Raw genomic sequence first — 18109 nt, forward strand, 5'->3', positions numbered from 1 at the left:
ATAAATAGAAGTGATGCTTCTGATGACTGGTGGTCTTATTCTATGATCTCCTGTATCATCATGACAATATAGCTTCCTAGATGCCTCCCCCTCCAGTGTAATGTCTGTGTTGTTAAGGACATATATGTAGAGCAGAGGTATTTTTTTGGAACTATGCATAACTCTCCATTGTAGAAAAGCAGCTTTCTACAACATGGGAGGAGGTGAAAGAGTATCCAAAGTCCTAAAGGACTTGAGTAGCCTTCTTGGCCCACTTCCAAATGGCAAACTGCTTTTGAAGCTGATAGGAGTTTCAAAATATGTTTGTTATGGTGTGAGAGGCTGCTTTAAAAAAGAAATAGTCCGAAAGGCTTCTGGGTGTGTGCAGGACCCTGAATGCATATTAAGAAGCTCTTTGAATTTTGTCTATGAAATGTAGGAAGGAGAATAAACCTTACTTGTTTAAAATGGTACATTTTCAACAATTAAAATTTTGTATAAACGCCTAATTTTTACATAGTGCTAGTAATCTTTAAATGTTTTCCTTGAATAATCAAGAAACTAAATTAACATTTGCTGATTATATATGCTGATACTCACTTGCATTTCATTATGCCTACATTTTGTGCCTTCTGAGTTCATTGCTTTACAGCTCTTTACATTTCTTCCCCAGATCTTTGAAAGAATTTTGTTTATCTGGGCAATACGTCATCCAGCCAGTGGATATGTTCAGGGCATAAATGATCTGGTTACTCCATTTTTTGTTGTCTTCACATGTGAATATACTGGTAAGAAAAGTTACATTAACATGTATATTATTGTAATCTGAAACTTTAAGAATGTCAGGGTATAGTATCTTTGTAGAGACTTGGGGTTAAGTTATTAAAAATGTGCTTGTGTATGCAAAATTGCCTGTCAGTTAAATTTTTATTTGAAGTTGTTTCTCTCTCTCTCTCTCTGTGTGTGTGTACACACACACACACACACACACACACACGTGTGTGTGTGTGTGTGTATATATGTACAGTGGTAACTTAATTCGTTCTGGAGGTCCGTGCTTAACCTGAAACTGTTCTTAACCTGAAGCACCACTTTAGCTAATGGGGCCTCCTGCTGCTGCTGCGCCGCCGGAGCAAGATTTCTGTTCTTATCCTGAAGCAAAATTCTTAACCTGAAGCATTATTTCTGGGTTAGTGGAGTCTGTAACCTGAAGCGTATGTAACCTGAAGCGTATGTAACCCGAGGTACCACTGTATATATTGGGGCGGGGGGGAGGTAATATTTGAAAGCCATGCATTTCAAGAATAGTTTGTGAGGATTCTCACAGCCATGGTCATACATACATAATTTTATTTGTATGCCACCCTTCGATAGTTAAAACCATGCTCAAGGTGGCTTAAAACATGAAGAAAAATGCATAATTCCAAACCTAACAAAAGTTGTTGGCATCCATCTTTCTCAAGAGACAGTGGAGTGCCAGGGGTGAAATCAAACGGCTGTGTTAGCAGCACTGGGTGCAAGCCTGGGCAGTGTGTATGGAGGTCCTGGGCTGTCTAGATGACAAGACCCTCCTCTCGGCCTCACTGATGTGGTCCAAAGGAAAGCAGATCAATATGTTTGGCACCACCGCTGTTGCAGGAGTTGCCAGCAGGAGGCAAATAAATCATAATACATTATAAAATAAAGATACTAAAATTAGTATCAATAGCAGCAACAACCTCCCCCTCCCCCAAATACTCCAGTCCAAGAGGCTGTTCAGCAGCCTCAGCTTTTGTAGTTGGAGTCAGTCAGGACCCTGCCCTCCCACGCCAGGTGGAAAAAGGCCTGCAAGGCAGGGAGCAGGTCTTCCAGGACTCAGCCAAGATGGTCAATGTTCCATCCCCCTTCTCTCCCTCCATCCCTTCCCAGTTGGTTGTGCTTCGCACGCCTCATCAATATAATAAACTAGATTCATTTTGTTTTTAATAGAGGGCAGATTACCCTTGAAGAGTTGAATGGCTGTCCACTTATTTGACAGGAAGGCTTCTCTTCTGCCGTGCTTCAGTTCATAGGAAGTCCTTCCCCCCCCCCCCATACTGAGCAGCTAATGAGAATTGCTGTTGCTTGCTCCCCTAATAATCTATTAAGTAGAGTAGGGGGCTACTCTAGAGAGTGTTTACAGTTTCTGCCTCTTACTCCCTCATTTGACAGATAATGAAAATGTTCCTAATGAGCCTAGAACAGTAGGATCTGTGCTGGTATACTTTAGAGTTGTTAATTGAAATAAGTTTAAATGAGATGTGATTAGAGGATTGATATTCCATGTTAAATAGACCATTTAATTAATATAGTAAATACGTTTGTCTTAAGTACTTTACCATCAGTTTACATTTCAAGTATATTGACTGCGTTTTTTTCTGAAATTTGCTATCAACAGACCAGGGTCTGTCTAATGGCCATTTGTCGTAATTGGGGACAATGCCACTGAAAGTGGTTGCTGAACTACCATCGGCATTAAATTTATTGCTGTGTTTGACTGGTAGAAAAGTGTATATCAGGGCACAAGTGTATATAAGGTACCCCTGCCCGTATGGGCCAGTCTTGCCAGACTCTAGGGTTGTGCGCTCATCTCACTCTATAGGCCGGGAGCCAGCGCTGTCCGCAGACACTTCCGGGTCACGTGGCCAGCGTGACAAAGCTGCATCTGGCGAGCCAGTGCAGCACACGGAACGCCGTTTACCTTCCCGCTAGTAAGCGGTCCCTATTTATCTACTTGCACTCGGGGGTGCTTTCGAACTGCTAGGTTGGCAGGCGCTGGGACCGAGCAGCGGGAGCGCACCCCGCCGCGGGGATTCGAACCGCCGACCTTTCGATCAGCAAGCCCTAGGCGCTGAGCCTTTTACCCACAGCGCCACCCGCGTCCCTTGTTTGACTGGTAGAAAAGTGTATATCAGGCACAAGTGTATATACTGTAACTATAATCCCTGCTCCTAGAACATCTGCCCAGCTGTGGACCACTGGTGCTCTGAGTGCTCTGAGCACTTTTTTGGCAGCTCAAGTGTACATGTAAAGGGAGGAGACATTAACTCTGACCAGCAATACCTGAGGCAGTTCTGGGCACCTTTAAATAAAAAGGGTGGAAGTTTGATTGGTTCTCTAGTATTGGGTGGATGTACATGAAGTCTGCTTTTGAGAGGGAGATTGCTGGGCTACAGAACTCTGTTAAAATGCAGTCCTAGTTGGCAAGCTCAATCTGCTCAGGAGTATCTGTATTCTGTTGCCGTCATAAATCTTCAATGTCGAGGTGGTGCTGTTAAGGGAATCCCCAGAATAATGACAGTTTTAGCAATGCCTTCTCCTGTAGTCATGAGAAAACAGTATGCAAACAGTGGACTGTTGTGAAAAGCCAATCTTTAGCTTGATTTAAAAAATATTTATATAAAAATTGTAATAGCAGCTTATGAGGATCTGCAAGAGCCTCTTTGGGATAAAAGAGATTAACGTTTGAATGACTGAAACATTGCAGTAAGGAGATACATTCAGCCCATTCAGAAGAACAGCAAAATAGAGCGAGAAAGCTCAGCTAAGAACCAGTCTGTTGTCACATTGACTGCATTCAAACAATAATTCAAACCTTCATGAACTGAACCGTGGACAGACACTGTGGTGTGTGCTTGTCCCTCACCCTTCTTATCATGTACCAGCTTCATCACAAAGATCCTAGCTTGCACTGATCCACAGCTCCCCATTGTGCATACAGGGGAATTTTGGCTTGATGGTGGTTACCAAATCAGGGAAATAAAACTGACATTAAACTAGAGTTTCACAGTTTGTATTCAGTGGCCTGGCTTGCATGTCACGGCAAGCCAAACTATGGCTTAGTGGGACCACCCCAATGTACTGGCTCCCAGAGAGGAACTCATACTTGCTTGTGGTGCTCCCTGGTCCTTTTTAGCACAACATGACAGCTAAGCCAGCTAAGCCAAGGTTTGACTTGGCGTGTTGTCTGAACCTAGGATCCGTGGTTAAGGTGTCTTCTCCTATAACCACAAACTGTAACCGTAGGACACACCTTGCTACAGATTGCGATTAAGGAGGAGAAACCTGAATCAGGATCCCAGGTTGGGAGAACATGCAAAGGCTTTGCTGCTGCATTGTGCTATGAGAACTGGGGAGGAGGAAAGTAGGTGCGAGTTCCTCTGTTTGTGTAGCCTGGGTAAGCCAAAGTTTGGTTTACTGTGATGTGCAAACAAAACCAATGAGAAATGGAGTTTAAAGCAAGCCAGGATATTCACATGGAAGCCTAGAACCTGGGGAGGGACAAGGGAGGTGTGTGCAGCCACAGTTCTTCATAAACCATATAGCTTCATGAAGTATAACTTATTAAACTTAGCTCATCGTGCAAATTAGGCCATAGTCCTGTTCTAATGAACTTGCAGATTCCCTCTCATTTAAATGGCAACTCCAGTGTATGTTTCAGAACAGAGCCCATGAAGGCTCACTTGTTAACAATTACTCTGTTAATAATAATTAGAGTATCCTTGTGACAAGATAAGTAGATTTACATTGGCCCATTGGGATGTAGCAAGGCACTAATGCACAGAATTTGCCATAAGATGCGTTTCAGTGATATCGGCATTTTTTCACATATTCCAATTATGAATTGAAATTGGATGACATTCACGGGAAGAAAAGCTATCATAGTTACGATGTTGATACATTAGATTATTATGAAGCTGACCTTGTAACTATTTGCATTTAATTTGCATTTGATTGCATTCCATTTCATGTGTCAAGTTGACTGGTCTGCTAAACCCTTATAGAATTTTCCATAATTGTTTGACTTCATAATTTCTGAAACCAAGTGTTTAAGGTTTTTGTCTAGTTAAACAACATAAACCATCCTAAACTTAAATTTCATAGGTTTGGAAACTCTATTACATGTGATTTGGACATTGGACGCGAAAGGGTTTTAACATTTTTGAGAGCAAGATCGATGCAGCACAACTTGAAAACTCATGGATGTGATAAATTAGCTTTCATTGTTGAGAATCCTTAATTGTAGCATGTTATGTGTTATGTTGTGTCTTGCTACTTTATCTAGGGGTTGTACTATATTAAATTTAAGGATTCCTGTTAAGGAGATACAACTTTGGTCTGTAAGTCTATGATGATACATGGTACATGATCATGGGTGCAATGAGGGAGGAGAAAAAGGAGCATATTGTTTTTCTGCTGAGAAAAGCAGTTAACGTCTGTCTAGGTTTGCTGTGTCTTTATATTATTTAGCTTGCAGCATCCAGAAATCCGCTGTTCCACTGGATGATCTTTCAGGGCATCTAAACTTTAATGAGTGTATGAGTCTCATACATAGAGCAGGCAATGCGTCCACATTTTTAAAAATCCAACACATCTTCTGGCAAGACCCTGCTTCCTGAGGATACAGGGAATTGAGCCATGGCAGTTGTTGCTCCCATCTAGTCCTTTAGAGCCAATCCTTTCCCAGTCAACTCAATGAGCTTTAATCAGCTTGTTTGGTCTTCTGTTGTAAGACTAAACTTTAAATTCCCTCTGAAATTTTGTATTTTGAAATATAGAACACAAAACTCGCAACATCAAATAACCCAACTCCCCGCCGCATGCAACCAGTCGCCGGCACTTCATTTTGTTGTTATTACTTATTTGTTTTGTGTTGTTTTAGTTATTGTTAACATTCTTATGAAATCGTGGACCTCCTTGAGTCTCAGAGTCTAAAATCTACATACCTTCCAATATTTGCTGGTACTTTTTCTGTTGGTATAATTAACTCTTGTTACTGATAGTAGCTTTTACTGTAGGTGTCCTTATGCTAATAGTCTCAGTGATCAAGTAACAACCAGGATGGCTTCTTAATGGGACGCTTTAAAACCATGTTCATTTTCCCAGGGCAGTAATAGAAAAAGTAGACTCGTATCTCATTCTCTGTTACAACCCTATCTGCTAGCAAAGGGCTTAACCTATTTGCTAATGTTCCATTAGACGCCGAAGCCAATAGAGGACTGATGAGACTTCAGCCTACCACTGTAATAGCTACTTCAAAAGGCTGCACTTGGCTGAGTGCAGGTTATATTTATAGCTTGGTAAGTTGTTGCTGTTCAGCACTGTGTCCTTCTGCGTCGCTCTGTTTGCTTAGCCTTGCTGGTGTGCTTGTCCTGTCGGTCTTTCCAGAAGTGTAGTGACCATAGTTTCAGTTTATTTAAGCTTCTCAGCCTTATCTGTAGGGATATATCCATGTAGCTATTATGTGACTTGGCCTGTTCTGTGGACACAGGTGTAATTTTCTACACCTTCAGGAGTCTCTGGGAATAGAAGTTTGCAGTAAGAATTTCCTTTCGTTTTCCGCGCTTGTGGTGACATGCTTTCCCCATGGCTGTAGCTTGTGTGACACGGTCCTTTCATGAACACATTGCATTCTCAGTGCAAACACATCCTTGGTGGTGGCAGAGCTGCGTCACGTGAGGAAAGTTTCTAAAACATCTGAACCGGCCCATAGAGTTGGTGGCAGAAATCCAAGGAGCTAAAATAGCTGGTTTATGCTCTGAAACAATGCACTCCAAGGTGCAGTGTCCAAATTGGGTTTCTGCTGCCAGCGGGAGTCATTTCCAAAGCTGCAGCAGCATGTTTTGCTTTCCAATGCCTCTGATCTATAGCATGCAGGAGGCTTGCTGCAGAACATAGCTCTTTTGGGGAGACAGGTTTTTTTCTGTGGCAGTTCAATCAGCCGCATGAAAATGTTGAGGGATAATTTGAACTGGGAGCACGTCCATTGTCATCCAGAAGAGAAACCTGGACCCAGAGTTTACCGAACTTAGCAGATGCATTGTGTTTAAATGATCTGAATACACAACTATACTAAACTGTTCCATCTGAACTCTGGCTTTATAATTACCTTTGCTGAAATATCACAATGTGGCTTTTGCAAATGCAGTTGCTTCCAAATGCCACTCTTTATCAGTCAGCCTCCTTATGTTTGATGTATTCTTCTCATGCTTTCATTGAAATGGTGTTTGATAGGCCTATTGTGAGCATGATGCATGGGAGGTTATGGAAGGACAGTGCATTGTTGCTAATAAAAAAGATGCTGACAAAAGGGATCTAGCATAGCTGCCGTCTTTAAAGGATAGTTTATTGCACCGGTGTCAAAATGGAGAAGTGAGAGAGCACTTGGAGTAACTCCTTTGTCATCTTTAAAATAGATTTCATGAGCGTGGTAGCCTTAGTAAGCATCTCCAAGGGAATTGTGGATGTGAATAACAGAAGTTCTTCAAGTGCTCTCGCTTCATTTTAGTGCCTAGTTTGTTAGCGCCGTGGGTGAAGCTCCATGGCAGCTATATGCAAAGAGGAGCCCCATTACAACTTGTCCATGCATATTGGCTTGAAAAGCAAAGTGCAATGGAAACCTCTACATACAGGCAGAGCTGATGAAAGCTTTAGTTTCTAAAAATATAATTTTTACACATTGTAGGATTCTGATGTTGCCTACTTCTTTCTTTAATGAAGTCAAGGTTTGGGAAGATAATTAGATAGGTCTTTTTGGTATGGTTATTGTAGTGGTTGTCTACAACTCTAGACATTTGTTTTCCATTTTTGCAGTCAATCAAATGTCATAGTTATTACCTAATATGTGTAATTAGTGCTCTGTGCTAATCATAAGTTAAAATAAGGCTTAGTTTTGGAGTTTCCTGTAGGTTTACTTTCCATATTTCTCAGTAAAGCACAGAGGATTTAAGTTATGGATAGTTTATATTAGGAAGCATTTTCCCCCCCAAGGTTATAGTATGGCATCTTTTTTTTTTTTACCTCAAACTCTTGTACTATATAGCACATTTGAGACCACAACTAAAAATCTTGTGTGGTGATGGGAGAACCATACCTGTGCACAATTTCACACTGCTGCTGTTCTTGAAATGGCCAGAGTCCACAAATGTGCTCCCTAGGTTGCCATATTTTCTAGTCAGTGCCAGCTGGGCTTCAGAAGTACTTGAAAGCGGTAGGACACTTTGCATCTTGACAGTATCTCTGAAGTTGTGTGGTGGTAGAGATGAGCCTCTGTTTTCTTTGGAGCCTGGAATTTAGAGGGTGGCACTTGTCTAAAGAGCAGCACCAAAGATGAAGCAAGATTTCCTCTCCCCAAGGTGTGGGAGGAACAGATAGTAACCACAACTTTATGGTAGATAGCACCACCACAATAAAGACATAGCGTTGCTTCAGGAACGACTGCAGAATCTGTGCGCCTGAAATTGATGGTTTACAACTCCCATCAGCTCCAGCCAGTATAGCCAGTGCTCAAGGATAATGAGAGCTGAAGTTCAGCAACATCCGGAGGGTGACAGATTCTCCAACCCTTGCCAGAAACATGCATCACACAAATATACAGGTTTCCTTATGCCAGCTATAGGGAATCTTCCTATCATCTCCCTACTGTTAGCCATGCTGGTGGCCTTGATGGGAGTCTACAACATTCAGAGGACCACAGGCTCTCTATCCTGACATAACATCAGTTGTTGTTGTTGTTGTTTAGTTGTGTCCGACTCTTTGTGACCCCATGGACCAGAGCACTCCTGGCACTTCTGTCTTTGACATAACATCAGAAATGACCCTAAAAGCCCTAGGTACTTAAATATTATAGGGATGCAGGTGGCGCTGTGGTCTCAACCACAGAGCCTAGAGCTTGCTGATCAGAAGGTCGGCGGTTTGAATCCCCGTGACAGGGTGCACTCCCGTTGCTTGGTCCCAGCTCCTGCCCACATAGCAGTTCGAAAGCACGTCAAAGTGCAAGTAGATAAATAGGTACCGCTCTGGCGGGAAGGTAAACGGCGTTTCCGTGCGCTGCTCTGGTTCGCCAGAAGCGGCTTAGTCATGCTGGCCACATGACCTGGAAGCTGTACGCCGGCTCCCTCGGCCAGTAAAGCAAGATGAGCACCGCAACCCCAGAATCGGCCGCGACTGGACCTAATGGTCAGGGGTCCCTTTAAGGTAAAGGTAAAGGTACCCCTGCCCGTACGGGCCAGTCTTGACAGACTCTAGGGTTGTGCGCCCATCTCACTCAAGAGGCCGGGGGCCAGCACTGTTTGGAGACACTTCCGGGTCACGTGGCCAGCGTGACAAGCTGCATCTGGTGAGCCAGAGCCGCACACGGAAACGCCGTTTACCTTCCCGCTGGCAAGCGGTCCCTATTTATCTACTTGCACCCGGGGGTGCTTTTGAACTGCTAAGTTGGCAGGCGTTGGAACCGAATAACGGGAGCGCACCCCGCCGCGGGGATTCGAACTGCCGACCTTTCGATCGGCAAGCCCTAGGCGCTGAGGCTTTTACCCACAGTGCCACCAGCGTCCCCCATTTTGTAAAAAATACGAACCAACTGTCAGCTAAAGCTGCTATTTTTTCTATATTTCCTGCTGGCTATGCTATTTCCAACTCGGTAGCATAGCCACAGTTGTACACAGTGTTCTACATGTTGGATGTACCAATCGGAGGTTTATTTGCTATTTTGTTTTCAGTACCTTTTCTTCAATTCACAATCATCCATTGTTCCTCCTATTTTCAAAGCCCATCCAGGAGTACATTTTTGAGCAGCACATATATATGTCTTTTCTTTCCATTCAGGGGCAATGGCTGACTGCTATGTCAATGTAATATGGGACTGCTAATTAAGTTGGTCTTGAAGAACTCTGAATTGTCCAAAATCATATTAGCAAATTACCTATTTGCCTATATTCTGCTGATTGTACATTCCAGTGCTACTAGAGATGGTTTATATTGTATGTCTGCAGCATCTTAATCAGCGCTAGAAACATCTCATTGATGAAAAATCAGACGTGTCTTTATTCCAGCAATATCATTTTCCTTATTACTGCCAAAATCTCCTCCTCTTCAGGAAATCCAATTAACAAAATTATGATAAATTGGGTTGTTGCTACTCATGTCTGTGGGTTTGTTTACTGCTTTTGCACATTATGTACAACGATGGCATTGCACTGTGTGCTTGGATACTATTCATTATACACTGTCTGTCTCAGTCCATTTACCCAGTCCAAAGATTCTCGCTCCTCTTTTTAAAGAACTATTTCCCAGCCTTCTCCAAGCTTTCACAAGCCATGGCTGAAACAAACTAAACGGCCTCAGCCCAGTATACCTGAAGGAGCGTCTCCACCCCTATTGTTCAGCCCGGACACTGAGGTCCAGCTCCGAGGGCCTTCCGGCAGTTCCCTTACTGCGAGAAGTGAAGTTACAGAGAACCAGACAGAGGGCTTTCTTGGTAGTGGTGCCCGCCCTATTGAACGCCCTCCCATTAGATGTCAAAGAAATAAACAACTACCTGACTTTTAGAAGACATCTGAAGGCAGCCCTGTTTAGGGAAGTTTTTAAGGACTGATGTTGGAATGTATTTTCAATCTTTTGTTGGAAGCCGCCCAGAGTGGCTGGGGAAACCCATCCAGATGGATGGGGTATAAATATTATTATTACAGTGGTGCCTCGCAAGACGAAAATAATCCGTTCCGCGAGTCTCTTTGTCTAGCGGTTTTTTTGTCTTGCGAAGCAACCCTATTAGCGGCTTAGCGGCTATTAAAGGCTTAGCGGCTTAGCGGCTAAAAGGCTATTAGCGGCTTAGCGGCTTAGAAAAAGGGGGGGGGGGCGGAAAAAAATCGCAAGACTCGCAAGACGTTTTCGTCTTGCAAAGCAAGCCCATAGGGAAATTCATCTTGCGAAGCAGCTCAAAAATGGAAAACGCTTTCGTCTAGCGGGTTTTCCGTCTTGCGGGGCACCACTGTATTAGTAGTAGTAGTATTAGTATTAGTGTTAAATTTCAACCTATCTACTAGTGGCAACTGAAGCCAGAAGATTGTGGCCTCACTGATCACCACAAACACTGAATTCTGCTTAGCATGAATACTGACTGTAAGCAGCCTAGGAGGGGGGGAGGATTTTGTTTTGAAAGACAACATGTAAATCCTTCAAGTAAAGTAAATACTTTGTATTAGTTCCTCTGTGGATTCACTAGCTTAGATTATTGCCTTCTACTGCAAATCATCAGCAAACTTATATAGTTTTAAATTCGTATTTAATTGTGGTAGAGCCAGTAGCCTAAAAACCAAATTTTGCAGCATTGGGAATTTGTACATAAGCTATTGATGCTTCAAAGTAGTATGTTTTGTGTAATTGATTTGTAGACGGTGTTGATACACCATAACATTGATTAGTTATGGTTGAAAGTATTGTGCTGCTAGTTTACTAACGGTGCAATCCTGTGCAGGTTTTCTCAGATGTCCTATTCAGTTGAATGGGACTTATTCCCAAGTAGGTTATTCCCAATTTCAGTAGAAATGGATATTTCTTTTCTTTTTGCAGTTGCTTAATTTTGAAGGCTGTCAGTCATTTTACTTCAATAAGTAAACTAGATTTACATCAGTTAAAGTGAAATAAATATATGTATTAAAAAACCTCAGTTAAGACACCTTTTGCGAGATCCTGAAGGGAAAAGAAGAAGCTGTAATGCAAAATTACTATTTTAACCATCACTCACAGGCTGGAGAAATGACCGTCTTTGGTAGTACTTCGTCACTTTTGGGATTAGGGTATATTCTGCTTTAAATGGCTTTCAACATAAGCAAGATCATTTCAGGATGACTGGGAAAGATCCAGTTTAAATGACACATCGACTCCAGCTGTAGACAATATCACTTTGCTGCCATTCTTTCCATTAGAAGGAATGCTAATGGTGGAAGTTGTAATCCAAAACAGCTAGAGGGCACCAGGTTGGGAAGGCCTGTTCTAGCCTGATATAACTTATTCTTCTCTCTAACAGCTATCTTAACTCCTAGCCCCTTTACTAGACCTACTCTCTCTCCTCTAACTCCTGTTGGAAGACAAGTTTTTATTTTCAATTCATTTTTTTTTACTGAAATAATATTCATTTTTTAAAAAAAAGCATTAAAATTGGATGAAATTGTGGCTTTTTGAAACACTTTATGTTTAACTGCTGTGCATTTGAAACTAAAGAGGCCATTTGGTTGGGAGTAGTTCCCTCCAATTGGTACCACTTCATTTCACACATGCAGTAAAAATAGTAATTTTTGTGCTGTTTGACCTACTTACTTAAACAGAGCAGCTTCATGGGATATAATTATTTGAGTGAGGTTTATTCATTCTAAAAGCCATATTGACTGTGGAAGTCTCAGTGCTCTGTTGCACTCTCTAGCTGTCGTTCGATATCTTGTCAACCCCGGCAGCTTCTTCTGCATATCTATTTATGCAACACTTCCCTTCTGCATATGATAGCTCTTGATATTTAGGTGCGTTGGAAAGTTTTGGCAAACCTTTTGGTATAAATCTCATATTTATTTATTTTTTAAAAATGGAGACTGATGTGATTTCCCAGTCTCATTTTCAAATAAAGATGCTGGAGCAATGTGCCTGGAGACTTGCAATGAGAACGAGATGTTTTACACTTGCAAGATCTTGTTTACAAACCAAAAGTCTGGATAGCGACAGTATTTGAAAAAGTCAGAGACCTAGTCATAAATGCTTGCTATGCATTGTAGAGAGAAGAAAGCTTTAGGCTCCCAGGTTCTTGATCCTAGGATTAACAGCCATAATGGTTCAAGAGAGAACTGCAGACCTGCTTAGCCATATTTCGATTACAGCTGTTCTATAAGCACAGTTGAATCTGTACTACTCAATATCTTGCTTCAGCTATTTTGTTGCGCGCATCTGCTTCAGATGAACATTAAAGGTAAAGGACCCCTGACCATTAGGTCCAGTCGTGACCGACTCTGGGGTTGCAGCGCTCATCTCACTTTATTGGCCGAGGGAGCCGGCGTACAGCTTCCGGGACATGTGGCCAGCATGACTAAGCTGCTTCTGGCGAACCAAAGCAGCGCACGGAAACGCCGTTTACCTTCCCGCCGGAGCGGTACCTATTTATCTACTTGCACTTTGACGTGCTTTCGAACTGCTAGGTTGGCAGGAACAGGGACGGAGCAACGGGAGCTCACCCCGTCGCGGGGATTCGAACCGCCGACCTTCTGATCAGCAAATCCTAGGCTCTGTGGTTTAACCCACAGCGCCACCCGCGTCCTTTTTCTCTAAACCTTTTCTCTTGGCTCAGTGGCAAAACTGAGCTGTTATCATATGCAAAATAAAGAATGGAACGCTAAATTATTTTTATTACCAAAATCTATATCTGACCTTTTTGTAAAATAAATGAGGTGGCACATATATTAAAAGTGCACCATCATTTAAGAAAGGAATCAGTTCTGACAGATTCAAGATATTAAGTCACAATAATTTGGCACCACAGTCCCATGCTTAACTACTCTGAAGTAAGCCCCATTTAGTTCAATTGCAGCTACTCTCAGGAAAGTGTGTAGAGGATTGCAATCTAGTTCTCCCAAATCATGCTTGCAATGTTGCACGCTCCTGAGAGTAATTCTTTCTTCTCTGAGCTTGAGCGGGAAGTGTTTTTGTCGTTCGGAAAGCTCTAACTCCTACATCTTCCTTACTCTGTAAATGTTTTGTGATTGGCTTCCCAAATTCCTTACCATGGTTCAAGAGTTTTGTATATGCTGGTTCCATCATTAATACACCTGTCAGAATGCGCTTCTGCACATTTGTAGACGGTGTGAGGCAGAGGTCAAGCATCTATCCATGCAACTGGTTGGTTGAATTATCCCCTCATGAAAATATTTTGTACGTTTCCAGCTATTGCATATAACTGTCTCTTCCTTCATTGTGGAACATTGTATTCACATTATGTCGTGTATTGCAAAGCAGAAAGTCCAGTTCATGTCCCTTTTGCAGGCAAGTAGTTAATCATGCACAAATCATTTTAGCAGATTATCTGGCAACGTTCCTAGCATCATTGACTAATAATTGTTAGCAAATAGTGAGGCAAACGTCTTAGGCCTAGCGATCTGCTCCACTTAAAGGGTACAGTTTTGATGTATCAGCATAGCAAACCATATTTGTGCAGCCATAGAACTCCCTGGTATATGTAACCATAAAATTGTAAACCGTTCTTTCGTTTGAATGAAACCAGGCCATTTTGAGAAACAACAAATATGAATTAATTGCAACCATGGAAGGGTTAGCTTTGTAGTGTTTAATTGAACCCACAGTAACTTTCTGTGTTCAGTAGTAATTAGCACAGATTGATTACAAAAGTTTAATAGTTGAGGGTTGTGGCAAAATGTAATTCTTGACTGATTTCCCCCCCCCCCCCCCAATTTTGTAAACATATTTATAATCCTAGTAACAGTATTAACAGTGACTTGTGGAATAATGAGTTGCTCTGTAATTAGGTTATGCTAATGAAACAGTCTGTTGCATGCTGTGTATTTCCTTATGAAAAATTAAAATACAAATTATGAGTCTTTGATTCATTGTTCATACTAAAGGAGCTTTCTGAATTCACTTTCACTTATCCAAAGGTGCTTTTAATTAGCTAAGTATTGGCAATTTAATATATCTGAATATATCAAAGCAGAGCAGTGGTCAAGGGCATTTAGTAAATGGCATCTAAAAATAAAATTCCTTTCCTAGTCCATTGTTTACTTGCTCTTCTACATCTTGAAGCCTTTTTTGTGATTTAGTATCACTGAAACAGAAGTGGCATTTTATTCAGTATTCGTTGTGAATCCGAAAATGTTTTATAGCTTGTTTATAACATGAGTTGGTGAACTGATTCAAAGCAGCACATAAATCAGATGTTCTTACTGTGAGCCATAACACTAGTGGGCCCCACTAGTGGGTCTTTCCTTATTTCCAGGGTTCCACCCCGAGATAGCAACATGCCATTACTACTCTGTAGCCCTTTTAAGAGAGCGGCTCCCCCTCCCTCTATATATGTCATGCTTGAATTCTATGTACACATCTTTCACATTAAGAAAGAAAGAAAAATAAGATACATATTCTTGCATTTTTATTTATTTTTGCTTTAAAGGGGGGTAAAGTAAAGGTAAAGGGACCCCTGACCGTTAGGTCCAGTCGTGGCCGACTCTGGGTTTGCGGTGCTCATCTCGCTTTATTGGCCAAGGGAGCCGGCGTATAGCTTCTGGGTCATGTGGCCAGCATGACTAAGCCGCTTCTGGTGAACCAGAGCAGTGCACAGAAACGCCGTTTACCTTCCCGCCTATTTATCTACTTGCACTTTGACGTGCTTTCGAACTGCTAGGTTGGCAGGAGCAGGGACCGAGCAATGGGAGCTCACCCTGTCACAGGGATTCGAACCAACGACCTTCTGATCGGCTCTGAGGTTTAACCCACAGCGCCACCCGCGTCCCATTTAAAGGGGGGAGTAGAGCTCAAAAGCTACCAAGTTTCGTTTATAAGTGGGTCCTACTTCAAAACCTTTGAGAAGTGCAGATATAAATTATTTTTGAACTGTCATTCCTTTTTAGGCTCAAAATAGTCATTAATGGAGAACACGCAGCTACTATGGGGAAAGTTGACATGGTGTTGTGTTGTAAGCTGCTCAGCCTTAACTGGGGGTTGTGTGTAGGATCAGAGAAACTCAAAACAGTGTTGCATCATGCATTGTGAGGTAGCAGTAGGCAGTTCTCCTTGAAGGAATTGCTTATTTAATGCCATCAATAAACTACTGCGGCCCAGCCACCAGAACAGCAGCATGTCTCTCTCAGATTTGAAGCTTGCTATGAAAGCAGTGAGAGATTTTACTGTCTTGGGTTCCACGATCACTGCAGATGGTGACAGCAGTCACGAAATTAAAAGACGCCTGCTTCTTGGGAGAAAAGCAATGACAAACCTAGACAGCATCTTAAAAAGCAGAGACATCACCTTGCTGACAAAGGTCCGTATAGTTAAAGCTATGGTTTTCCCAGTAGTGATGTATGGAAGTGAGAGCTGGACCATAAAGAAAGCTGATTGCTGAAGATTTGATGCTTTTGAATTATGGTGCTGGAGGAGACTCTTGAGAGTCCCATGGACTGCAAGAAGATCAGACCTCTCCATTCTGAAGGAAATCAGCCCCGAGTGCTCACTGGAAATACAGATCCTGAAGCTGAGGCTCCAATACTTTGACAACCTCATGAGAAGAGAAGACTCCCTGGAAAAGACCCCGATGTTGGGAAAGATGGAGGGCACAAGGAGAAGGGGATGACAGAGGACGAGATGGTTGGACAGTGTTTTCGAAGCTACCAGCATGAGTTTGACCAAACTGTGGGAGGCAATGGAAGACAGGAGTGTCTGGTGTGCTCTGGTCCATGGGGTCACGAAGAGTCGGACACGACTAAACGACTAAACTACAATGACATGAAAGCAAGGCTTGTATGCTGTTTTCGGACTTCATAAATCTGCAAAAATTCATCTCTAGCACCTATCAGTGATGGTGACCATCCTGGAGTATAGGTGGTAGTCTTTTCAATCCAGGCAGCAACCAAACAATTTGATTGTGCTTTCTGGTGCTTTTGAACTACCAAAAGACCATCACTGGTCTTGCTCTCAGTTTCACCATTCAGTAATGCATCTTGCAAACTGTAATTAATTCACTTTTCATTGTGTTGCTTTGCTGCTTCCTGTGGAGAAGGCGTCTTGTTAAAGCCCTTCTAAATGAATTACTCTCTTCTTTTTTTTGCTCAGAGGAGATTTTCACAAGAATAGGATAATATTCTGTGAAGGAGTAAACAGCAGCTAACAGCAGTGCTTGCAGCAACCGTAGCACTTGGATCAGCATGTCACAGCAGTTTTTCTTTAGGCAGCTATTTTGCTATCTTCCACACTTACACAGACAGCGTGATGAGAATCGCCGCAGGAAGCTGAAGAAAATGAGAGACATTGCTGTGAGACATTATAATTGGGATTTTTTGTACAGTGATATCTTCCTATCCACGTATATATTGACAAAGATGCATGTTGTCCTGCTACTTAGAAAAGAAAAGAAAATCTACATACTGTTTAATTCTTATGCTGCAACATTTGTGGATTAAACTTGTTGATAGCCCTAAAAGACATCTTAACACTGCTTCTAAAAGGATTACATTATTCATGCAGTTCCATTCTCAGCATTCGCTCTGCTTTATTCAAATGGTCCCTTACTCTGTATTCTTAATGAGTCTGTATGGATTGCTCATCATATTCTACACACTCTCTCTCCCTCTGTGCTCTGCAGATCTGCTAGTGAATTTACAGTTGACAGCTTTTTCTCTGGTAGCATTCCTGTGCCATCTAGTAGGATATAATACCCAGAAACCAGCAGATGAAGCCTTTCCTCCTCATTGAGTCTTTGCGGCTGAAGATGAAAGAGTTCCACCTGCTCATTCTTGCCTGATAAGAACCAGTTAAATACACAGGCACAGCCAGCAGAACATTGGCAGTCTTAGCTGAAATTGGAGGTAGAAGACAAAATGGGGCAAATAACTAACCACTCTGATTGAGCACACCCCAGAGTTTATTTTTTGATTGCACTGTGGAGACTGGTAGTTCTTAAGATTTTGAAACCATTTTTTTTAAGGCCAGAGGAGTAACATTTACACACTTTGGACATTCTTTTTGTTTGAATGCTAGATGGATCTGTTAGGATTCTTGATCCGTGTTTGCAGTCATGGGATTGTTGTCTATCACGTGATGGTGTATGTTTTCATTCCACAGAGTGGGAAGTGACGGAGACAGGATTTTTTTTTTTTGTATTACTGTGCTCCATGAAGTGGGACTATTGTCATTTGTTCTTTCTCTCTTTACTGTCTGATGAGAAAGAGGAAGGAGCTAAGTCAGAATGCTCTGAGTGTATTATATGTAAATAAAGTAGATAAGCCAAAATGCTGTGCCTACTGAGTTCTGTTACACAAACTGCAAATACTCTGCAGGATCGTAAGTGTGCTGATGCTTTTTGATACAAGTCACTGTGATGTTTGGGCTAAAGAATGTTTTTGAAGCTCCCGAACGATTGACCAGGAGGGAGAGAACATGCCCGTTGGGCATGTGTCTCTACCAGGGTCCTCCACTTCATGGAGTGTAGGACGATCCTAACAGGATCATCAGGCTAAGAGGTATCTGCAAACACAGCCTCTCAGAATTGATTCTCTCTTCCCCATTCCACAGGGATGGGGAACCCTTTTCAACTTGGAGGTTCATTCCCTACTGGGCAGCTTTCTCAGGG

The 18109-nt window shown here is 42.2% G+C and overlaps 1 protein-coding gene across 1 annotated transcript in view; it reads left to right on the top strand.

The window, feature by feature from the left end:
- TBC1D22A (TBC1 domain family member 22A) overlaps window positions 1-18109 on the top strand; it is a 112135-nt gene that overhangs the window by 34704 nt on the left and 59322 nt on the right. Inside the window, exon 8 of the mRNA XM_077935818.1 lies at window positions 653-767. Within this exon, the coding sequence (XP_077791944.1) occupies window positions 653-767 (115 nt within the window). The remainder of the gene's footprint in view (window positions 1-652; window positions 768-18109) is intronic.

Source organism: Podarcis muralis, chromosome 10, assembly GCF_964188315.1.
Source record: "Podarcis muralis chromosome 10, rPodMur119.hap1.1, whole genome shotgun sequence".
Taxonomy (NCBI): Eukaryota; Metazoa; Chordata; class Lepidosauria; order Squamata; family Lacertidae; genus Podarcis; species Podarcis muralis.